The 23,334-nt window shown below is 38.6% G+C and overlaps 1 protein-coding gene across 18 annotated transcripts in view; it reads left to right on the top strand.

The window, feature by feature from the left end:
- The window catches only part of DAB1 (DAB adaptor protein 1), a 772,627-nt gene that overhangs the window by 692,311 nt on the left and 56,982 nt on the right, over positions 1-23,334 (top strand). For 9 of the 18 annotated variants that reach the window (XM_014578749.4, XM_075936060.2, XM_075936063.2 and 6 more), the window contains 5 exons: positions 2,171-2,302; positions 2,922-3,041; positions 3,644-3,682; positions 5,452-5,517; positions 11,461-11,520. In XM_014578749.4, coding sequence (XP_014434235.3) covers positions 2,171-2,302; positions 2,922-3,041; positions 3,644-3,682; positions 5,452-5,517; positions 11,461-11,520 — 417 coding nt within the window. Of the gene's footprint in view, positions 1-1,323; positions 1,766-2,170; positions 2,303-2,921; positions 3,042-3,643; positions 3,683-5,451; positions 5,518-11,460; positions 11,521-23,334 lie in introns of those variants that run through there. The other 9 variants (XM_075936074.2, XM_075936070.2, XM_075936073.2 and 6 more) reach the window with 6 other exon arrangements.

Below are 23,334 nucleotides of genomic sequence, written 5' to 3'. Positions count from 1 at the left end.
TTAACAGGAGTGTGAGATAGCATCCCCTATACCATTTAGAGATGGGGAACTTTTAATTTCACTATTGCAGAGAGCATGCAACTTGAATTGAGAATAAACAAGTCAGTACCCCAATATTATTTAAATAGCCCATCATCAGTTTTTCGTCATTAACACCTTGAGGAAGCTGCAATCTTCTTTGTTCAGGCTGTAGTCACTGGCAGTACACTAGTAGCCTGAACATGAGCCATCTTGAGCCCCAAAAGTTGCATGTCCCTTACTAACAAAATGAAAAAATAAAAAAGTATCCAGGGTGAGGGGAGGTGGGGTTGGTCTTACATGTAGTCATCACTGTCCTACATGTTACCTTTCCATTTGAATTGAATCCTCCATTTCTACAGCAATCTCATCATGACACAGACACACTGCCATTCTGTTTTCACATTTCAGGGTACCAATGCTGGTTGTCCATATGTATCTCAAAAAGGGCAGAAAGATGATTCTCCAATTAGTTCCTTTTTTGAGGTTTTGTCTGACTTGGGAAAGGTAAAGAGCAGCAGACATGTAGGGCGTAAGAAGTCAGGCTAGTAGGTTAGTTAGGGAAACAGTTCAAGGACAGACATAAAAAGGTATTGTCTGTACACGGGCAGGTAGCCCTGACTCAGTATCGGTGTAGATAGTAATATAGAGGGATTTGATTCAGTTGGTGCAAATCTTGGCTTGTGTTTGGTTATGCTTAAGGGGTGCCACTCTTTTGGGCCATGTCTACATTAGGAAAGTATTTCAGAATTACCAAATTCATCTTAATAGCTCCCGATTTAACAAATTCGAACTAGTGGGCCCACACTATGGGGAAGCATCAAAATTAGTCCGAGGCAGGCTCCATTAATGTGGATGCATTACTTTGGACTTGAGAGTGCCAGGAAGCATTCGGGAGTAATTAGTTCAAATTACTCTGTGGAGTAATTATTTCAAAATAGCAGCACCGGAGCATCCACACTATCGTTATTTCGAAATAACTGTTTTGGAATTTGCATTACTTCTGATGAAAATCAGGAGTACAGATTTCGAATTGCATGGCCCGCTATTTAGAAATAACAGGCTTGATAGTGGGGACACTCCACTTATACATTCAACTGCGGGTGGGGGGGGTCATTATTTTGAAATAAAGTCCTAGTGTATACCAGGATCTTTAGCTTCCTCCATGGGATCCCAATCTGTGTGATCCAAAGAGATGGGCATGGACAAAGAGACTGCTGCTTATTTATTTGCCTCTGCAGCTTCTATGTTGTCTCTGGATGGACCTGAAGCAGACTATGGGGTGTGGGACCCTATTCAGAAGACTGTAAAACCTTTTTATTCCAGAACTTTCAAACAGGAGGCTATTTTTATTTACTGCATTAAATATAGTTGTGTGGAAATACTTACAAATAAAATGAAAATTCATGCATTTGGGCCCCAGTATGGCTTTCACACACCGTTTTGCAACAACATTTGCAATTTTTTTTAGACAGAAATGAGCCAGTCAACTAAAAATGAATCCTTTTTCAACCCAATGGGGGAGGGGAGGGGAATCACAAGAAATTTCTAGAAAAGTAAAATTTTGCATCTCTGATGTTGCCCTAAAAGAAATTCTAAACATACAATTTGTAGTTCGATTCTTATCCCATTGTGATCAATTGGAATTTTGCCATTGATTCCATAGGGAGTAAGATCAGCCCTTAAGCCTCAGTCCTACAGTCAGTGAAGCTGTATGCTGCCTTAGGAGTCCTCCCACATGTTTCCAGTAAGTTTCTTGGGGCCATAATTCTGAATAATAATATAGGCGCACCTTGTTGTTTTATACATTTTATTAATGAAAATAATTGGTAAGGTGCCTCGAATACTTTTGTAGGTACTAATTAGATAATAAGAGCACACTTCTATTGAATTATCTGTCACTATAAGGTACTGAAAGAAACATTTATGCAAAACATTAATAGAGTGCTTAAATTGGTCAAAAAGCTTGTTTAGAGCTTGTCTGAGTACCCTACGGATTGCAGTCTCCAAACATTGCTATTCATTTTGACCCAATGGCTTTTTAAAATTTGTTAGACATATCAAGACACAAGTAAAATTGTGTGCCTTGAGAAGGAAAGTAGAGCTTAAATTGAATGTTTTTATAGATGTTTTTTGGTATGCTTTTTAATAGCTATTACAGCACCATCATGCAGTTCATGAAATTTCGTACATTGCAAAGGATATCACAGACCACCGAGCCTTTGGATATGTGTGCGGAAAAGAAGGAAATCATAGATTTGTGGCAATAAAAACAGCCCAGGCAGTGAGTATCAGATCTTGGTCATTTTCTATAGTTTAACTTATTTGGAATGTTATGTCTACAATGTTTCTGTTCAAAAGGGCATGCTAGCTTATTTGTGCAATATATGTGCTGTAAAATGTGTCTGCATGGAAGGTCTTAGATGTAGGATTAGCAATATATGGTCTGAGAAAAAGGGAATGTACTTTACCCTTCTTAATTTTTCTTGCTATATTCCTCCTAATTAGTAACTATTTTCCTTTCTAATTAAACTAGATACTTTGATGGAATACAAATAAGTTTACATATGTTCGTAGACTCATTTAAACAGAAAATAATAGAAAACAAATAGCTACTTTACATAAAGTCTGCCCTAATTGTATTGTATTAGAAGCCACTAATAAATATAAGTAATGCTTTATAATTATCATTAATCTTCAGCTATAATTAGTTTTATAGAAATGAACCTTAGCCTAAATGCTATTTGCTAAACTAACATAAACAGGGTAGAAATTAATTCCGTGTGAAGTTTCTTTTCTTGAAATATAGATATCACTGTTCTGTCATCAGGGCCAGGGGGGGAAATGGTCGTCTTTCCTTTCTTTCCTGTATTAAACCCTACTTACTCTTTTTGCTTCAATAGGCTGAGCCTGTGATTCTGGACTTGCGGGACCTGTTTCAGCTCATTTATGAATTGAAACAAAGGGAAGAAATGGAAAAAAAGGCACAAAAGGACAAGCAATGTGAACAAGCAGTATACCAGGTATCAATCTATGTGTGCTTAGCTTGTTGACAGTCACAGGGTAGAGGAGGGAGGGACAATTCTCCCAAGCATCTCCTGAGTGATGTTGAGCACCTACATCACTGCTAATTTCAGTAGATACTGAAGAACGTACAACAGGTTTAGGATTGTGGGCCTCATGGATAAATAGGAAGCTAATAACTCTCACAGTATCAAAGTAGGATGAAACAATGAAGGCAATTGTAACATTGTGTAAGATAAAAATCTTAGAAACTTGAAATGATTTACTCATTGCCTAAAAAAAGAGTATCCCTTTGAATTAGAGATGAGCATTTTAATGGAAGCTAGCATGTTTGATAAATTTGTTTTAAGAGTGACTGGTAATTGTAGCACAGGTTGAATGTTGCTTCATAATGCATTTTCTTAAAATCAGACTAGATGCATCTTTGATTAATAGTTACTTTGTGCAATAACACAACAGTTATCTGTAAACACAAAATGAAATATATATTTTAATATAAATGAGATCATTTCTTTTCTGTCCTTTAATTTCCAAATACAGTCTTGTTTCTCTGCTGTTTATGTTCTTTGCTTTTACTCCCTGTCCTCTTACTTTTCTATAGACCATTTTGGAAGAAGATGTAGAAGATCCTGTATACCAGGTAATTTCTGAAGCTGTATAGATTGAGTTTCAGAAATAGTTAGATATATATTATCCTGTTTTCAGAGACAGACAAATATTAGAACAAAGTGCTGGAAAAGTTTACTGAGATACATTTTAAAGTAAAGGTAGAGAAATTTCAACATAAAGTAGAATATTTACTAGCGATTAAATTCCAAATAATAATACTAATATGTAATATTACAATATTGAGTGAAAACTTTAAGGTATTTGTTTAGAATGTCATTTAGAAACTGAAGTGAAAGTTTTCTCTCTAAAAATAATGACATGTTTCTGGGGAAACCTAACAAAACAAAAGCTATTTTTAAAATAACAAAGGTGAAATCCTGACCCTGTAGAAGTCAAAGGGAGTTTTGCCATTGACTTCCCTGGGGCCAAAACTTTGCCCACTACATCAAAACTTGAACCAGGAAAAAAATTGAATTGGCTGCTGTAACCTGCTAATTTGGTATGTTGGCAGTTTGGATCTAAATAAAGTATCACTTTAAACCCCTAAGTTCTTCAGGCTATGACTTCTTCCACCTTACTGGAAAAGGTGACTAATTTAGAAATACATGACTGCATTTACATTCAGCAAGTTAGTAAGATTTTTAAAAAGACGTCAGCTGTCGTGCATGCTCAGTCTGATCTTTTGCTGAAAATGTGGGATCTTATTAATGTGAAATGCAATTTTATTTGAGGCTAAGATTTTCAAAAGTAATTTGAGACTTCAGGTGCCTCTATTTTTGCATGCCATCTTAAAACACCTTAAAGGAGCCTGGTTTCTAGAGGTTGAGCGTTCAGTGTTTTGTGACAATCAAGCCCCTTTGAAATACCCCAAAGGCAGCGTCCAAAATGGAGACACCCTCATTATTCACTTTTGAAAATCTTGCTTGAGAATCAAAATGCAGGACAATGTAGCACTTTAAAGACTAACAAGATGGTTTATTAGATGATGAGCTTTCGTGGGCCAGACCCACTTCCTCAGATCAAATAGTGGAAGAAAGTAGTCACAACCATATATACCAAAGGATACAATTAAAAAAAATGAACAAATTTTTTAAATTTTAATTGTATCCTTTGGTATATATGGTTGTGACTACTTTCTTCCACTATTTGATCTGAGGAAGTGGGTCTGGCCCACGAAAGCTCATCATCTAATAAACCATCTTGTTAGTCTTTAAAGTGCTACATTGTCCTGCATTTTGCTTCAGCTACCCCAGACTAACACGGCTACATCTCTATCACTATTTTGCTTGAGAATGTTATTTTGCAAACCCTAAACCCAGGACTGCAAAGCTGTAGCCTAAAAAAAGGTAAAGCAAAATGGCAAACTTTAAATATGAAACTTGTTACATACTGAGTTTTGGTTTTGCTTTTTTATTCACTACTGATAAGTGTGGAGGAGGAAAGGAGAAAAGGTGATGATGCAGCCCAGAAGCCTGTTCCTGCTTCCATTGATGTTAATGTCAAAATTCCCATTGACTTCAGTGGGAATAGAAATGAGCTTCAGGATGTATCCTTAGTGAAAAAGCAGCAAGACGGTGCTCATTAAAGAGCTAGGTCTATTTTATTGCTCTTTTATTAAAAATAAAACAACATACTACTGTGCTTTCCAGCAAACCAGTTATGCTTGTGCCAACCTCTACTTTGAACCTGTTTCCTTAATACCTGCCTATGGTTTTTTTTTTTTTAATCTTGAATTCTGAATTTCCTTTTTTCCCTTCTGTTTCATCTTTGACCTTTCCTCTTTGGCGGCTGATGTAATAGTACATTGTGTTTGAGGCTGGACACGAGCCAATCCGTGAGCCTGAAACAGAAGAAAACATATATCAGGTATAAAATAGCTACATCTGTGTTACTACAGCATCCAGTGCAAACATTTAGCAAAGTACATTTCATAGACTTTTACTAGTTTTCATTCATCATATAAATATGTCACATTTCATCTTCATTCAAGTTACATAAATAGTTTGCATAGTCTCAGTATGTTTTCTTCATTCATTTTTTTTCTCTTTTCAGGCTTTTCAATATTTTATCTTTGGTAACAGATGTAGTGGCCCTACACATTTTGTATTCTGTAAAGTATGACAGATAGTGGATTTCTTTCTTTCCTTTTAATCTGCAGTATTTTTGTAACAGCATCCAGTTTTATAATATGCTTACACGTACACTCTCACACAGCCCAGTCCTGCATTTGGCACTCTGACAGAACTTCCATTGGTGGTAGTGTAAAATTCCCATTTTGTCATTCAATCCATCCTCCAGGGGTCAGTGCAGCACTTATCAAAAGAAAATCACAAACTAGAGTAAATCTGGAGACAGAGATCTCTTTTCTATTAAAAGAAATTACAATAGGAAAAGCAAGAGTTCAATAAATCCTTCATAGGGTGAAGGATTATAAAGTACCCAGGCATTTTGTTGAGATGCAGTATAGGTTGATCTGATTGTAACACAAACATTTAAAAACAGACACAAGGTGGAATAAAATGGAAGAGGAAGAGATGGAAAGTTAAAGAAAAAAAAATAATGAAAGAAAGAATGAAGAGTAAAGGAACAAAGGAGCAGAATGGGATTTTGGTAGCCCATTATCTAGAGTAAGCATGTTAAAGCCACTCAGGATGAATGTATTTTCCTGTACACGCGCACACACCATGTGTGCAATTTGGAGATAAACTGGGGTAAAGGGTCCTCAACTATTTTCTTTCTGAGGGGCCCCCCCCCCCACATGCTATAATCATGGCCTGCTCACAACCCGTCAATGAGCCCTAGACCCTTGGTTGAAAGCTGTTGAGCTATGACATGTGTTTTGAAGTGTAGTTGCTGTCTGAAAAGTGACCTTATTTAAAAGTTTCTCTCTACATGTCCTAGTGACATGACATACTGCCACACCCTATCACTTTCATATCAAATGCACACAGTCAGATGAAGATTGTTTAATGGGTGGGGGCCAAAATGCAGTGCTGCTAAAGAAGTGTCAGTGAAGCCAGGGAGGAAGATGCACGGAATCCCCTAAGAATTGTTGTAGGTGGCTAAGAGGGGAGTCATGGTCAATGGTGTATCAGACAAGGCACTGAGGTTGAGAAGAACGAGAGAGAGGAGCCCATTCATGCAAAACACTGTAGCTTTTCCAGAAACAGTGGAAGCCAGACTAGGCTCAGTCAAAACCATTTGTTTTGAGGGAATGCCTGGGAATGAATAAGGATAGTTTTCAAAGTTTTGCTAAAAGAGAAGAGAGTAAATGAGAGGGCTTCAGTGAAGTGCTGCCTCTTCCCTCTGAGTCATCAGTGAATTGTTTAGGGCTTCATTTTATTGAATCTAGACATGGGGAAAAGTTTATTTTGTGAGTGGTGGCCCTGAAAACCATGCCAGTATTACCTGTGATCCCTTGTACTTCTCTACGTTTACTATAGGCAATATACTGAATAAAGCAAATACTGAGATTAGCTAACCACTAACTCTAGTATGTCTTGTAACTGACAAACACTAAAGTTCTGTATCATCCCAGGAGAGTTTTCCATGGCACTCTAGTCTCAAAGTACCTTTTGATTTCCCTAGATGCTATAAATTTAGGTGCTCACAACCTTCCTATTACGCTTACATAATTGGAAAGGCTGTTTCTCTTACTGACTCAGAACTTGTCAGTTTAGTCTTATTAGTAAGATTCCTCTGAACTAGAGTCTTTCTTGTTGCCTAATTCATTCTCTCTCCTTTAAGTTATTGCTTCTGTCCATTCTTAATTGTGGGAAACTTGCAAGCTCTTCATCGACCTATGACCTTATCACTCTGAGATGCTACATCCTCATTACCTGTAATAAGCAGTGTGCAAGACACACAGGGGACAGTGATGTTTTGACTCGAGGCAGTTTCTTTCCATCGTGGCTGGCTCCCCGGGAATAAGTGTCCTGCATCTTACATATCATCTTCTGCCTGATTCACAACTTGTTTTTGTGACACCATTCTGGTTTTCCTAGCTAAGACTGGTGCACCATGAGTTCATTTCCCTTAAGTACAACAGGTCCCGAAGCAGCTGTTAATTAAATAAAAAACATAAATATTAAATCGCACTGCTCTGTAGCAACATTCTACTATTGAATATCACTAACCTTGCATTTTCTCTTATTAGAAATGGTTTTTCCGTTCATTTCTTGTTCTGACTCATTACCCCGAAGTGTGTACATGTATTTTTTCTGTCTGTTTTTTCTAATCTATCCAGGTATTTCTAATGCACTAGTTACTGTGCTCCAAACATGCAGCAGTTCTTTATATACCAGACTTTCCATCGGATAACAGCTGGTTTTATGTGAATGCAATTGTTTTTATGGACCAGGATCTTCATTAATTAATTGTATATTATTTATATAGTATCATTGGTGTTATGATGCTTTAGAGCCGAAGGAAAACAAGGCCTGTACCCCAAGGAGTTTGCAGTCTAAACAATGATAGAAATACAGCAGAATATGGTGGGAGGAAAGGGAAAATGTTATGCTTTATGGTCAATATTCTCTGCAGGAGTTCAGATCAGTTATGATGTTGTGATTCATGTGATAATCATTATTTCATATACTCACATTGAAAACAGGGTTTAGATGGCACTATGGTGCAGAAAAGTGACCCTGCTAGAGTAGATTGGTGATGGAAAACATGCTTAGTATAATGACTTTTCAGAGCGCTTAGGAGGAAAAGAGGGAGAGTGAGTAAGAGGAAGAAGGAGACTATTCCAGATATTAGGGGAAGCGTGAAGAAAAGTCCTGAATCTTGAGTAGAGTTCTTTTGAAATTTTCCCACAAAAAGATTCTCTGAGGAAGAATGGCCTTTTTAAAATGCTCATCAATATATTCATTAAATTGTATTCCAAAAAGTTAGAGAACATTTTCTACTTTCTGTGGGGCATATGTGAGAAATGAGCTGTCAGCTAGGACAGTTCAATCAGAATAGAACAAGTCTGAACTTTGATGCCAAAGGAGACATGGCCTTTACTTCTGTAGCAAAGCCAAAGAGACTGTAGGCTTCAGGGTTATGGTTAAGAAGAGAAGGTGACTAAGGGAGGGCAGAAAAGAGATAGTAGTAGTGGCAACAAATAAACTAGAATTGCTGCTTTGGCAGTAGAAGAGGGAAGAGGACAAATTGTAGAGCAGTTCTGTAGGAAAAAGTCACAGAACTTAACAAGCTCTTGAATGTGTGATAAGATAGATACAGAATAATCTAAATGTGGCTGCATGGTTGTGAACCTCCATAAAAGGGAGGGTAATGCTGCGGTCAAGTGTGAGAGTGAAAAGGGGGAGCCCTGAAGGTCTGATTTAATCGTCTACAGCCCTGCAGAAGACTCTGCTGCAGTTTGCTAAAGCATCCAAATTCCAGGGGTGCCTCACTGAGTAGGATGTGGCCACAAAGTTATACAGTATCTTGTTCTTTTTCATTGAAATATATTGTGATAGGAGCCCATTGGCTAGGTGTTAACGACTAATGATTCCTGGGTGGGGGGATTTAAGTGAAAGGATTCCAAATTTTTCTACCCCATCCCCAAAAGAAGTGAAGAATGAAGTTATAAGTTCTTTTTAAAAGAGTGATATATCATTCCAATACTGGACTCCGTGCAGTGCTTGGCATATGCAACCTTTGCTGAATTAAATCACCTTTTACCAAAAGAAAGGAAAATAAGAGGACGTGATGGGCAGGTCTGAATTACATTAAAGAAAATTAGCCTAGTAAATATCCTAGCAGTTTCTTATGTACTGTTTGCATTCTTCTCAAGGAATAACAGAACTCCAAGAAACTTGTTAAATAAAAATTCTTGGTTCCTAATCTTTAAGTGCACATAGCAATCTGTCAGTGGGTAGGAAGTTGATTCTCTTAAATTTAATTTTTCCATTTTTACTAATTTCACACATAGTGGAATCAAAAGCATTGTGAGAACACTACAGGAAATACTATCATTGGTCATTCTTGAAGTAGGAATATAGGGAGTGATTTTAAAAAGCACCCGACAGCTTCAGGAGATCATGTCCCATTCTCTTCCAATGGGAATTTGCTCTTAAATCTCTTGGCTGCTTTTGCTCTATATTTTCTTAATTAAGATGCAGAGTGTTCCTTGAAAAATTAGACTGTCACAATAATTGTGGGCTTTGTGAAAGTGTGAATAGTTGAGAGTGACTGACATCCTCTTGGACTATTAGAATTTGGAGTTTGTGCCATATATCACTGCATAGTTAACATCTGATAAATGTATAGTGAGATCATGGACTTGACCTACTATATAATTTCTGCCAAAGCATTAGTTCTCTTCATGCTTTTATGGTCAAAAATAGATTTTTTTAAAGATTTACAAGATGTTTTATTACATTTATGAGGATTAATTTAACTAGTAAAGCACATTGACTTCTAAAATATAACCCGCTTCCAAATAAGTAGGATTGTCTCTGTAAAGGTGGCGCTGGTGTGTTATATGCAGAGGACATTAGTGTAATTGTTCAGTTTGGTATTTCCCATTTACAGCAGGCTCAGTGAAGGAAAAAACATAATAAAAAATGTAAAAAATTGTAACTGTTCATAAAACTCATAACTCTTTGGGTTTTACTTTAAAACCAGATAGGGACCAATCCGCTTTTCACTCATGCTCTGGGTTAACTTCACTGATGTCCATGGAATTTCTCCTCCCACATTATAAATCATGAATATCAAGCCCAGAAGGAGTTACTTGGGCCCAAAATTACTAAACTACAACCGCCTGTGCCCATGAGAAGGGCCAATGATTTCAAATCCCTCATTTGCTGCTGTACATGCTGCCCGGAATCTGAAGGACACTTCCCCTTCATTAAGAGTTGCAGAATGCTAGGTCAAGTATTATATAGTGGCCCGTGATTAGCCCCACCCCAGAGATATTGGTGTTTACTAGGCTTCACAAACTTTTATTTTATTTTATTTTATTTTATTTACAGATAATATCCACATGTGGTTTTTATATTTTTTTAAACTTTTAGCTATTTAAATTATCACAGTTGCAGGAAATTATAAGAGGGTCAGACATTAACTGTTTAATGACAGTTAGACATGGAGATTCAAAAATGTAAAGCTTTATGACAGTTAAAACACAAATTGTCAACATCACATGTGAAAATATACATAGTAAATATCCTTAAGTCAAATTCCAATAAGCAGTATTTTTCTTATTTTGCCTATTTGTAAATTTCACTCATCATCATCGATGGACATATTTTTTCTTTGGGTCATGTGTGTATGATGAAAACAGCCTGTACAGATACAAATCTTACCCTTCCAAGACTAATAGCTGTTTTTTTTTCAGATTAACAGTATTAAATTAGGTGAGACAAGGAAATTAATGATGCTGTTGGCCAAACAGATAGCTCCATTAAATGAGCTCATCTAAAGAGAAAATGGAGCCCTGGCCCAAACGTGACTCCCATTGTGCCACTCCCTAGCTCCTCCTAGAAAAAAAGTAAACACTAATGTAGAAGAGAGGGGCAAAAACACCTTAACTTCATGGAAGTTCATACCCACATTCAAATTTAACTTTATATTGGGCTGCATGAAAACCTCACATTTGAAGAATCACTTTTGGTTGTTTGAAACCATATCCAAGTTTTGCCATTCTTGGTCATCTCCACTGAAAGACATTCCCTATATTAAAAGGGACCATTATTGATTTCAGTCATATACAGTGACATAATCTATAGTAAAGTACAGTGGACATTGCTACAACTTTCAAATTTTCTAAACTCCGACCTTGATGATGATTGCGTGTTTGATTTTCTGTTGTAGGTTCCTACGAGCCAAAAGAAGGAAGGTGTTTATGACGTGCCAAAAAGTCAACCTGTAAGTGTAAGTATCTTCCCTGCTTATACACAGCAGAAGTGATATGTAGCAAAGCTACTTTGACTCTCATAATTTCCTGGAATGTGCAATTCCTTTTAGCATTCTGATTTTCAGTGTTCTGCAGGTTCAATCCCAGTAGGGAATCTGACTGAGTCATTCATTTAGGGCTCTCCAATCTGTATGCACTTATTGATATCTATATCCAGCCTCCTCCTTCCTGGACTCTTATTCCTGCCTCCCCTTCTAGCCATTTTTAATGCAAAATCTTTCAGAAGATGTCAGCAGTGGGAATCGAACCTGACCTCTGGACATTAATGTATAAACCTCTGCATCTTGAGCTAAAATAGCTAGTTCTGGTGGCCAATGCAGGAGCAGGCTCATCAGTCTCTGGGTATGTCTACACTATAGAGAAGATCAAAGCTGCCGCTGTCAATGTTTTGGATTTGGATTAGCAGGTCTAGTGAAGAAACGCTAATTCGAACTGAGAGGGGTATTCTGGTTGATGCTGATAGTCCTGCTTCCACGAGGAGTAAGGGAAGTCTAAGGGAGAGTATGCTCCCTTTGACCTCCTGCAGTATGGACAGCGCCAAAAGTCTAGTTAAGGTACTTCGACTTCAGCTACACAATTAACGTAGCTGAAGTTGCATATCTTAATTCGACCTTATTCCATAGCGTAGACATGCCCGCGGTGTTTGATCCAACCACCACTAGAGGGAAACAGAGCATCACACTGAGTGAACATAAGAATGGCCATACTGGATCAGACCAACTGTCCATCTAGCCCAGTGTCCTGTCTGCCGACAGTGGTCAATGCCAAGAACCCCCAGAGGGAGTGAACACAGCAGGTGATCATCACTTGATCGCTCTCCTATCATCCATTTCCAGACAAACAGAGCTGAGGGACACCATTCCTACCTATCTTGACTAATAGCTATTGATGGACCTAACCTCCATGAATCTATCTAGCTCTTTTTTGAACCCTGTTAAAGTCCTAGCCTTCATCACATCCTCTGGCAAGGAGTTCCAGAGGTTGACTGTACACTGAGTGAAGAAAAACTTCCTTTTTTTTGTTTAAACCTGCTGCCTATGAATTTAATTTGGTGATCCCTAGTTCTTCTATTGTGGGAATAAGTAAATAACTTGTCCTTACTCACTTTTTCCACACCAGTTATGATTTTATAGACCTCAATCATATCCCCCCATTAGTCTCCTTTTTTCTAAGATGAAAAGTCCAAGTCTTTTTAATCTCTCTTGATATGGGACCCTTTTCAAACCCCTAATCCAGGGGTTCCCAACCTTTTTTGGTCCCCATATCCCCTTGGCTTTTAGTAAACCTTCCCGTACCCTCTATTCAATATGAAAGGAAATACATTCTAGACTCTAGAATCCACAACTTTTTTCACTAATACTTTTGGAATATTTCAATTAGGATAATCTAGTTATTTACCAAATATTCCCTGTACCCCCTTGACAAGCTTCTCATATCCCCTGGGAGTACATGTACTCCAGGTTGGGAACCCCTACCCTAATCATTTTTGTTGCTCTTTTCTGAATGCCAATATAATAGATGTGGATTGCGCCCACTCCCCTCCCCCCCCAGAATACTTACAATTAAAACTGTATATTGTATAAAGGTTTACTAAGTTAGTTAAGGACAGCTGGGAATTCAGGGGCCACCTGGGTTGGAAGTTAGAAGAGGAGCATTAGGAACAGACATGAGGAATCAGAATTCTCTTGGTCCCCTTTGGGGCTCAGTGCAACATGTGCAGCCTCTTAGAACTACCCCGGAAAATACAATATGCTAATGTGTAAAGACTGCATAAAAACTTCAAATTAGACAGGGGATCCACAATCAGGAACATGCATAAAAATTACAGTTGTCTAAACTGAAAATGGCTATAGAAAATCCCATTTAACGCAATCGTTTTTAAAAAAGCCAGCTTCCCTAGTAACTTAATCCTATAACCACTGTATAATTGCAATGCCATTGGTCAGTACAACAGTGAGCAGCTCCAGAAGGAAATAGTCCAAGCTCAGGTGACTGGAAAAAGATGCCTCATTCAACACATCTCCCAAGTGACAGAATCTTTGCTGTATTTGTCATGTTGCTTCTGTGGGCATAACTAGTCATAACAGGAACAGGGAGGCTTTCCTCCTACCATTACTATGTGCAGTTTCCACAATGCAGTGAGCATACAGCATGTTACACAATTGCCAGGCCTTTGGGCAAGGTGAGGGGTGGCCCCCTGAAGAGACAGGATCTCAGGCAGAAGGGGCAGGACTGGAGCTAGCCTCCCCTAGCCAGCCTTTCAGTGCTGCCCAGTGAACCACTGGATTCCGGGATAATTGCCCTTTATCTCCCTCCCCCCTCATCAGCCTGATAAAGACGATTGGGTTGACCCTCCTCTGCTTTTTCCTTCTGAAAGCAATTGCACCTGTGTAATGTGGGTATAATATGCTACTCTTTGCATTCACTCTCCATAGTTCCCCCAGTGCAAGGCAGTGGGGAATTGACTCCATATCCCAGCCCTAATATAAAAAGGACTAGTGACAAACAGTAAGAGGAGTGAAAGGACAAGCTTTTGTGATAAGATTGTGCACTCACTGGCTGAAGTTAGTAAGTTGAGAGTTGCCCAAATATAGGATTGGTTTTTTTTGTTTTATGCATAAAGGGTAAGTTGGGAAGCAATTTAGGGTAGAAGACTTCATTTGTGTTTTGAGGCCGTATTTACTGAAGAGTGCAGAGGAACAAAAGACAAGAGGTCAGGAAAGGGATTCTAAATGTAATCAAGGAAAAATGGACAGGAGAGGAGGTACAAAGAGGTACTGTACATTGTACAGCTTGGGTTGAGCACAAAGAGCAAGATGGAAAGCAAAGAGGATGGATGAAGTTAATTTGCCACACACACTGAAGCAAAGCCCACTCTAAATATTTTCAGATAATCCCCTGTGGGAGAGCCTCTTGTTGCTAGGCTAATTATAGTAAGAGAGTTCTTGTTGCATAATTAATTAAGATTGTTATGGGCAAGGAATAGTTATAAACTCCTCAGAGCCCAGCGTTAGAATTTTTCTGTGTAAGTGTCTAATTAGAAAAAAAAGGTTTGTGTTTTTTGGGTTTTTTTGAGGGTTTGGGTTAAGCTCTTGATGTCTTTTCAGACTTACTTTATATATTGTACTCTGGTTTGGATTCATTCCATATGAAAGACGGTACAGTATTGTTGCTAAAGAGTTTGCAAAAGCTTGTGCAGTAAGACCACCCGTGGTAAAGAAGATGATTTTTTAAGATACTTCACTCTGACATGAGCTCTTAATGACATAATGCAGCTCTCAACTCCATGAAGTTTGTTATAAGCTTTCATTTTGGCCCCATCTCAGTAAAATCAAAATTGGACCTGAAAAACACAATGACAGTATGCACTTTAATATAAAATGGAAAAGAAAATGGAGGTACTAACAAAGAAATAGGTAGCCAGGACTGTATTTCACCTTTCTATTGATTTCTAAAATAAAAAAACAAGGCAGGTATTAAAATCTGTGTAATATTCTATTACCCATCTGGTTTTATTACTTGTCCTTCTGTATGCAAGATCTTTGTCATTTAGATGCTTCCCATGATTTTTTGTTTTAATTTATAAGCTATTCCTGTTACATAAACCTCTAAAATTCAAATTGTGCTCAAATTACCCAGCTATCTCTACCTGATTTAGACATTCAAGGACACTTTCTTTATTAGTATAGCTTGCTTCCATTTATTTTTTAAGGCTGAAATAAGGGGAAAACATTCGCTAGTTTCTAATAGATTTTTGGGATCGTGAATTTCTTTTTCTTCACCTGTATAAACAGTCCATAAAAACACAGCAGATTTCACCTGAGCTCAAATGAATGGACTGGACAACATAAATAAGAGTCCATTTCTGAACCCCAATACTTTCCTTTCACGTGGTTATTGATTCAGAAGTTGGAACAGGAACGAGAATCAAAACTCTGGTTTTATTTGCAGGAGCACTTCCTTATTCAAATTACTTAAGGATAACACAGAGGCTACGTCTAGATTGCATTGCTTTTCTGGGATATTAAAGGCAACGCTTCGTCTAAGGAACGCATCCCCTTTTTCAAAAGAGCATTTTTTCCCGAAATTTGGCGCTGTATAGATGCACCAAATTTCGGAAAAGCCTCTTTCAAAAGTAAATCAGAAAAAGATTTACAAATTGCGTATCTTTTTCCGATTTAACACTGCAGTCTAGTCGTAGCCTAAGTGATTTAGGAGACTAAACGGCTGTGTCTACACTGGGCCACTTATTCCGGAAAAGCGGCTGCTTTTCCGGAATAAGCTGCGAGCTGTCTACACTGGCCACTTGCTTTTCCGGAAAAGCAACAACGATCTACTGTACAAAATCAGCCGCTATTCCAGAAAAACTATTCTGCTCCCGCTCGGGCATAAGTCCTTATTCCGGAACACTGTTCCGGAAAAGGGCCAGTGTAGACAACCCAGTAGTCTTTTCTGGAAAAAAGTCCCGATCACAAAAATGATGCTCGGGGCTCTTTTCCGGAAAAGCGCATCTACATTGACCACAGACGCTTTTCCGGAAAAAGGGCTTTTCCGGAAAAGCAGCCTGCCAATGTAGACGCTCCTTTTCCGGAAAAACTGAAAACGGAATAGTATTCCGTTTTAAGCAGTTCTGGAAAAAGGTGCCAGTGTAGACACAGCCAACTAGTTTTCAAAAGTGATGTCAGCATATAGAAGCCTACATTGTCTTTCAGTGAGACTTGGCTCCCAAATCTTTTTGGAATTCGGACATAGGCTCCTAAATCACTTGGATGTTTTGCAAAATATGCCTTTAGCTCCCCTGTGTTATCTGTGTTCCAATCTGTAGGAGGATTGTGATTTCATCTACTTTCCTTCACAGTTGTGTTGCAAAGCCTAATTCATTAATGTTGCACATATAGGCTTTGAGACAACACTATTACAATGCTTTGTATTTGTGTAGTACATGTTGGACCTCCCTAGTCCAGCACTCTCAAGACCTGATTGGTCCCAGATGAGGGATTTTTCTGGATATGGGGAGGTCATCTCTGCCCTACCCTGCTGCCGGGTCCTGCCTTTCCCACTGGGCTTCCTGGCCTCCTGCCCCCCCCATGCAGAGCAGCTGAGCTCAACTGAGCTGCACACTGACTCCCACACCCTCCCCCAACCTGCAGTCCAGCTGAGCCATGCACTGGGCTTCCAGCTTCTGCTCCCTCTCTGCAGCCTATCTGGGCCACACGTCACCTCGCTCCCACCCCATGTAGCCCACCCACCACCTGCAGTGCTCTAGGACTCTCTGATCCTGACCTTTGTAGACCATGGATGTTGCTGGACCAGAGAGTTCTGGTTAATCGAAGTGCAACCTGTACAACCCTAAGGCCCCTGACATGCAAGTAAATATGTAAGGATGATGAAAGTAAGGCAAAGAAAGGTAAGGTGACTTGCCCAAGCTCACACAGTAAGTTGGAAGAAATGCCATGCCTTTAACAGAACACAGATCAGCTCATACCCAGCTCTGTGCAGTGGCCAATAGAAAAGTCACCCTCTCAGACATCATGGGGAGAGATTTCTTTACAAATGCAAAGCATCGATGTTAGAAAGGAACATCCCCGCTGCAGATGGAGTAGAAGGGCTCCTTTACTGCAGATACTCCTTCCAATTCAGACCCTCAAAACCCTGGTCCAAGTGAGCAACAAATTAACCACAGGTACACCTTTTTATCTCAGAAAATCTCAGAGGGGTAGCTATGGTAGTCTGTAACTTTAAAAACAACAAGTAGTCCTGTGACACCTTAGGAACTAACAAAATGTTATAGAATCATGAACTTTTGTGGATAAAACCCACTTCATCCAATGAATTGGAGTGGAAATAACTGAAAACAAGATTATATATAACAGGTGGAGAAGTACCTGTCAATTGTAGGACCCGTGATAATGAGGCTAATTAAGTGGGCTGGTTGTATCCCATACATATGTTTCAATGTGGAAATGTGGGTGTCAAAGGCAGGAGAAATTGGCTTTGTAATGCGCCAACAAGTTAATGTCTTTATTCAAGCCCAGGGAAAACGTGTCAAATCTGTAGATGAATATAATTATATCCATCACTGCTTACAGGTTTTTTTAGCTAAAGCATGCAGTTCTCACATCACAAAGTCCTTGAATCAGCAGTTTACAGGCAAGAAGGAGATGTGACCCTGAATACGTTTCAAAGTGGATGGGAAGGATAGAAAGGAGGAAGATAACATATACGGTTATAGACAAAAAATATTCTTTTGTAGTTACATCCTTGGTATACCTACGTGCTTATCTATCCCAAGCAAGCAAGAAAGGAGGAAAATATGTCTTTAAATCAATAGGGACAGTGCTTGCCTATGCTGTACCCCCGTCATTGTGGTTGCAATTACCCAGACTCCTTATTTAAACTCTTACACATCCCAACAATTAAGGTTAGGTTTCTCGTATTTCTTCTGTTCTTTGCTCTTCCCCTTTCCTGCTGCTGATCCCTGATAGATCCCCATTCTCAGGCATGTCTCTTTCCTCTTCACATATTCCTTCCATGGCTGTCAGCTCCTCCCTAAGACCTCTGTTCCCTCACCCCTTACTTGCTGTCTTCCCTGTTCTCAACCTGGTCCCTTCTGCAGACAAGCCTACTTAGAATGAACCTCAGGCAAATCGGGCTTTCCCCAAATGGCATGTGTGTGTGCGTGTATATTTTAAGAGCATACATGCTATTTAGAAATTGAAGCTCAGTATTTGAAATTAGCCATTTCGAAAATACTAGCTGCTTAATTAACTCCTTTTGTCATTATTTTCCACAGTTTTTCCATTATACATACATGTCAGGTTTTACCTGTCACGGTGTTTTTAGTAACAGCAGTCAAACTGTAAATACTCTTCTCTAAGTCTGTCAGTCAAGTCACAATAAAACCCTACTCTTCTTATCAGTGTGTCTAAACTATCTGCTTACAATTTTCTGAAGGATTTCAAACAACTCATCTTAATACTGTATAAAGATTTTGAGCCTGATTCCTAGCTGCCTTAGGCTCTGGGTCTGACACATTTTTGGTGGATGGGCTTTTTTTTTTTTTCCCCTTAAGGAAAAAAATGGGGGCATTCTACGGACATCTATGGATTAGAAATTGTATCAGTGGTTGCTATAGACAGATGAATTTTTGTGTGGTGTTGACAGTATGCATTGACAGCATGCACTTGCTGTGAATTTACTGCCTTTAGGTCTAACGGTAATGGAAACTCTCAGCCCGCACTGAAGGTGAGATGTAACTGTCACGTGCCTTCAGTAGTGAGACTCACACTGTAGCAAGAGACCATTATTTTAATAGGCACTCCACACTAGAATGATTTGTTTCTAGTCAACACATGAATATCACCCCTTTAGTGACCTGTGTCATCAACCTGGTGTCATACTGTATGTTTCCTTACAATGTTGCTAGGTGGCCTCTAGCAATGTGTATCTTGCCATATGCTACTTACATTTGATGGGTTACAGTGCACTGTTATGTCTTTAGTCTACTTAGATTTGTTTCCCCTGCATTTTGGCTTCAGAAGTAGACAGATAGCATCCTAGAAAGCAAATACAGTCATTCAGTGCCAAATTGAAATGAGGCAAAAATCTTTTCCTTGTTTGACACATTTATTTTGTCATGCCCTTGGAGGTCATATTAATTTGCTAGGGCCTTATGTGAGGTGCTCTGGATGGGTATTACAAATCATGGGTTTTATCCATTATTTAAGTACTTCCACATTGTGGGAATTCCACAGAAAATGTAACTAGATTTTAAGGGGGATTTTTTTTCATTCATCTTCTTGAGTCCAATACACCAGATTTTCCACTGATCCATATTTGGTTCATTCATTTACACCTTTGCAAAAGAAAGGGGGAAGTTCTGACCAAGTAATGTTTTGCACTCATTTTGCACAGGACTAAATAACCACGTGCGTGAAGAAATGGAGAATTGGCCCCCATTGTATTTTGACGTTTCCTAATGATAGCTACAAGTCAGAACATGACTGTGCTTTTCCTATAACAACACAGCACTGGTATTGCTATCATTAACTGTGCAGGTGCTATAGGAAAGTCCTGAACATGTTAACAGGGATTAAATCAGTCAGGCTTTGTCTACACTGCAGAGTTTTTGTGCAAGAAGCTTTTTGCGGAAGAAATCTTCTGCAAAAACTTCTTCTGCAAAAGCACGTCCACACCTCAAAAGCGCATCCGAAAAGCGATGTGCTTCTGCACAAGAGAGTTTCCAGACTGCATGGACGCTCTTGCGCAAGAAAGCTCTGATGGCCATTAACAGAATGGCCATCAGAGCACCTGTGCTTTTTCAGATAGGCTCTTTTTGCGCAAGAAACCTCTGTGGAGCGTCCATACATGCCTTTTTGCACAAGAGCTGTAGCGCAAAAAGGAGTTATTCCTCATGGCAAAAGCCCTCTGTCCTGTCGATTTCCTGTAATTTTTTTGTGCAAAAATGTGCTTGAGGTCTGTATACTCTGTCAGTTTTTGCACAAAAAATGCCATTTTTGCACAAAAACCCTGTAGTTAGACATAGCCTCAAATTCTATAGAAATTACCCCCAAAACCTATTGAATGTAATAGTGACATCCTTTTTATTGCCCTTTTGAACTATTGTGTACTTTTCTGTAGCAAGAACATTATTCTGGATTAAATTCTACAGCGTGATTATAAAATACATTCTCTATTAAATTCAGTGGGACTTTTCCTCAGTGAAGCTTTGTATGGTGAAAGGGTAGAATTTTACCCTTTAAAATGGGACAGAAACTAGTAGCTATCATAAATGTTGTCTTCCTAAATAGGACCCATGATTAGAAACAGAAAGCTGTTTCTAATCATGGGATACCACTGATGTCAGTTGCAAAGCTCCTGGAAAGATTCTGCCTTTAGCCAATAATATTTGTAAAGAAATGGGAGGGATGTTAATATTAGGGATAAAATGTGTTTATTTGTGTAAACGGGCACCCACTAAAATTTTCAGCGGGTACACATTTACACTTGGGGAGAGACGGGAGCTATATCAGAGGCAGCGGAGGAGGGGGATTGCCTTTAACTAATGAGCCAAGACTTTTGTTTCAGAATTAAATAGAGCAGCCTAGGAGTTTTCTGCATCTCATGCAGTTCTACTCAATAAAAAAAGTACTCCTAATAAATTAAGAATTATTGGTAAATATTTGTAATCGCTTCAAATATTAAAAGTACCATGAAAGTGCTAAATATTGTTTTTATATGATGCTACTATTACAATATGGCCTGCCACTGTCCATGCCTTAAATACAGAGGCACAATTTACATGGGTCCCAATATCTCGTGATCTAACTGGCTCCAAAGGGAAATTTAAATAAACCTCATTGTCACTGACACACTTGCCAGCAGTTCTGTAATTTATGACTGTCCTATTACACAAATCTCCTACATTCTTTGTGCCCAAATTACCTTTTGCCTCTAAAATTCATTGTGTGCTACTTTATCCAGGTTGCTTGTGTCTGATTTAGGCACACAAGGACACTGGTTTTAGTAGTAGACCTTGCCTCCATTGATTTGCTAAAGGATAAAATCAACAAAATAAGAAGCCAGGGAAGGCTTGGCTCCTGACTGCCCTCTTGGGAACTGAGCATTCCCTTTCTTTTTTAGTCTTTAAAAAATGGAGCCCTTTTCCCTTGCAGCTAGAATGGATGGGACGCCAATGAAAGGTGACCTCTTCCCAAACCCATACCATTTTTCTGTCGAGCAGATGTAGCACATGTGTGAGATTTGTCGTCTCTATGGACTCCACCTCCATATTTGAGTTAAGAGCAGCTCTTGGTTTCATTCTGTATGCTCTCATGCTGTTGGAAAGCTGACCATAGGGCCATTATTAAACAAACTTTAGGTCCACCTTTGTACAGTATATGTGATGGGTATCAAAACTCAACAGGATGGATTTTGGGGGTTAAGATTGAGGATTTAGCTATGCTACTGGGATAAATTGACCTAAATTGTGCTACTCCAGCTACATGAATAATGATAGCTTACGTCAGCTTTCAGCAGTGTCTTCACTGTGCTGCATGGACAGGAGATGCTCTTCTGTTTTACTCTTCTGGGGGAGCTAGAGAACCAGAAAGCGCTCTGCCATCAATTTAGCAGGTCTTCATTAGACCTATTAAATCAATACCTGCTGCATCGATCGCAGCAGTGTTGATCTTCCTGGTAGTGAAGACTACCCTTTAGTGCTCTGCATTCCTCAGGACAGACTTCTCCTAAAAAACAAGGATCTTCCGTCACCCTTTTTGTCTCTATATTCTCTTCCAAAGAATGTTGAAACATTCTGGATCTATGGGGGTAGACAGAACTAGATACAACAAAAGCTGGATCACATTAGGAAATAGACCTTCCTAAAAGTACAGAGGAAGGTGGAATCTAATCTACCCAAGAGTCCCAACTTGCCTTATCTCTTAGTATCCAGAAGCCTCTTTCTGCCCACAGCAAAACCCTAATAAATTAACACAATCAGAGGTGCTAACTTTCTGGGAAATAGTTTGTATGCCAAGGATTGATTTAAAAACAAAAGTTACTTTGGTTGGCAAATAGACTTTACCTTAAACCAGTAGATCTTATCTTAGCAATCATGATCCTCAAACCACTCACTCAGTAAATTGAGCTCTTTTACTTTCTATATTAAAGAGATTGACATTTTTTTAAAGTTTAATTAAAGTTGTGGGCTTAAAAAAAGCATGTTTTTATAACAAACTTGCTTACCAGTTAAAAATCCATTTACTAGCCATAAATCAAGACAAGACATACTCAGTGAGGAGCAGTCTGGGGAATTAAAATTAACTTTTTGCCAACATTTTATCTGAAATAGAATTAAAATTATAAATCTTGGAAAAATCTGTAGTGGGGTGGGGAAAATGCCAAGATTTAGAAAATGCTACCCATTTTGAATATATAACAGATTAAAAAACTGAAAACTTAGTCTTATTTATGCTGGTTTGATCTTTGGAAGCACTTTTGCAAAAAAAAAATTTAAAAATCCCCCACATTATAAAAACAGCATTATTGGCTACTATTTTTACAATGATGATTGCAATTTCTTTACCCACTGGGCATTAAGACTGATTTATTATTAGTTCTAGCATTTCAGTTTAGAGAGACATAGCACATGTACATTGGCCATTTGCAGTCAGTTTGATTTAGTGTTTTCCTCTTACCTCTTGTCTGAATTGTCTACACCCATAGCTTATCTAGACTTCCCTCCCAGGGACAATTTTCCAGTGTGAGTTCTGTTTAGTTTCTCAAAGGTGCTATATTGTAAGAGCAGTAGCTGAGTTAGAAGTCTTTCAATATACATTCTGTAATGTAGTTGTTACAATGTGATGATTATAATTTCCCGATGGTACAATGCTTAATAAGAAAGGAATGCTGACAAATGTTCAAAATAGTTGTAAGTAGTACTTTGTACAACATTCTAATTTTGTTTTGTTATAGCATATGAATTTCTCTTCACAGTCCAAGTGGGTGTTTTTTTAATATTACAAACTTGATTAAGATAGATTGGATTACATTTATTCTGAACATTCCTTTCTAATTAAGCATTGTACCATAAGGAAATTATAATCTTTGTTGACAAAGTTAGCATAAATGTCATACAAGATAAAATTATACACTGGAAGAGGGAAGAATTTCAAAGTCCAATTTACTTCAAAGATGTAATAGATTACTAGGAAGAATTCACTTGCTTTATTTTTGGAATGTCTTTAGCTAGATGAGGATTCTGGTGAGAC

This window comes from Pelodiscus sinensis, chromosome 9 (assembly GCF_052426305.1).
Source record: "Pelodiscus sinensis isolate ZL-2025 chromosome 9, ASM5242630v1, whole genome shotgun sequence".
Classification (NCBI taxonomy): Eukaryota; Metazoa; Chordata; order Testudines; family Trionychidae; genus Pelodiscus; species Pelodiscus sinensis.
This window is presented reverse-complemented; position numbering and strand designations above follow the sequence as displayed.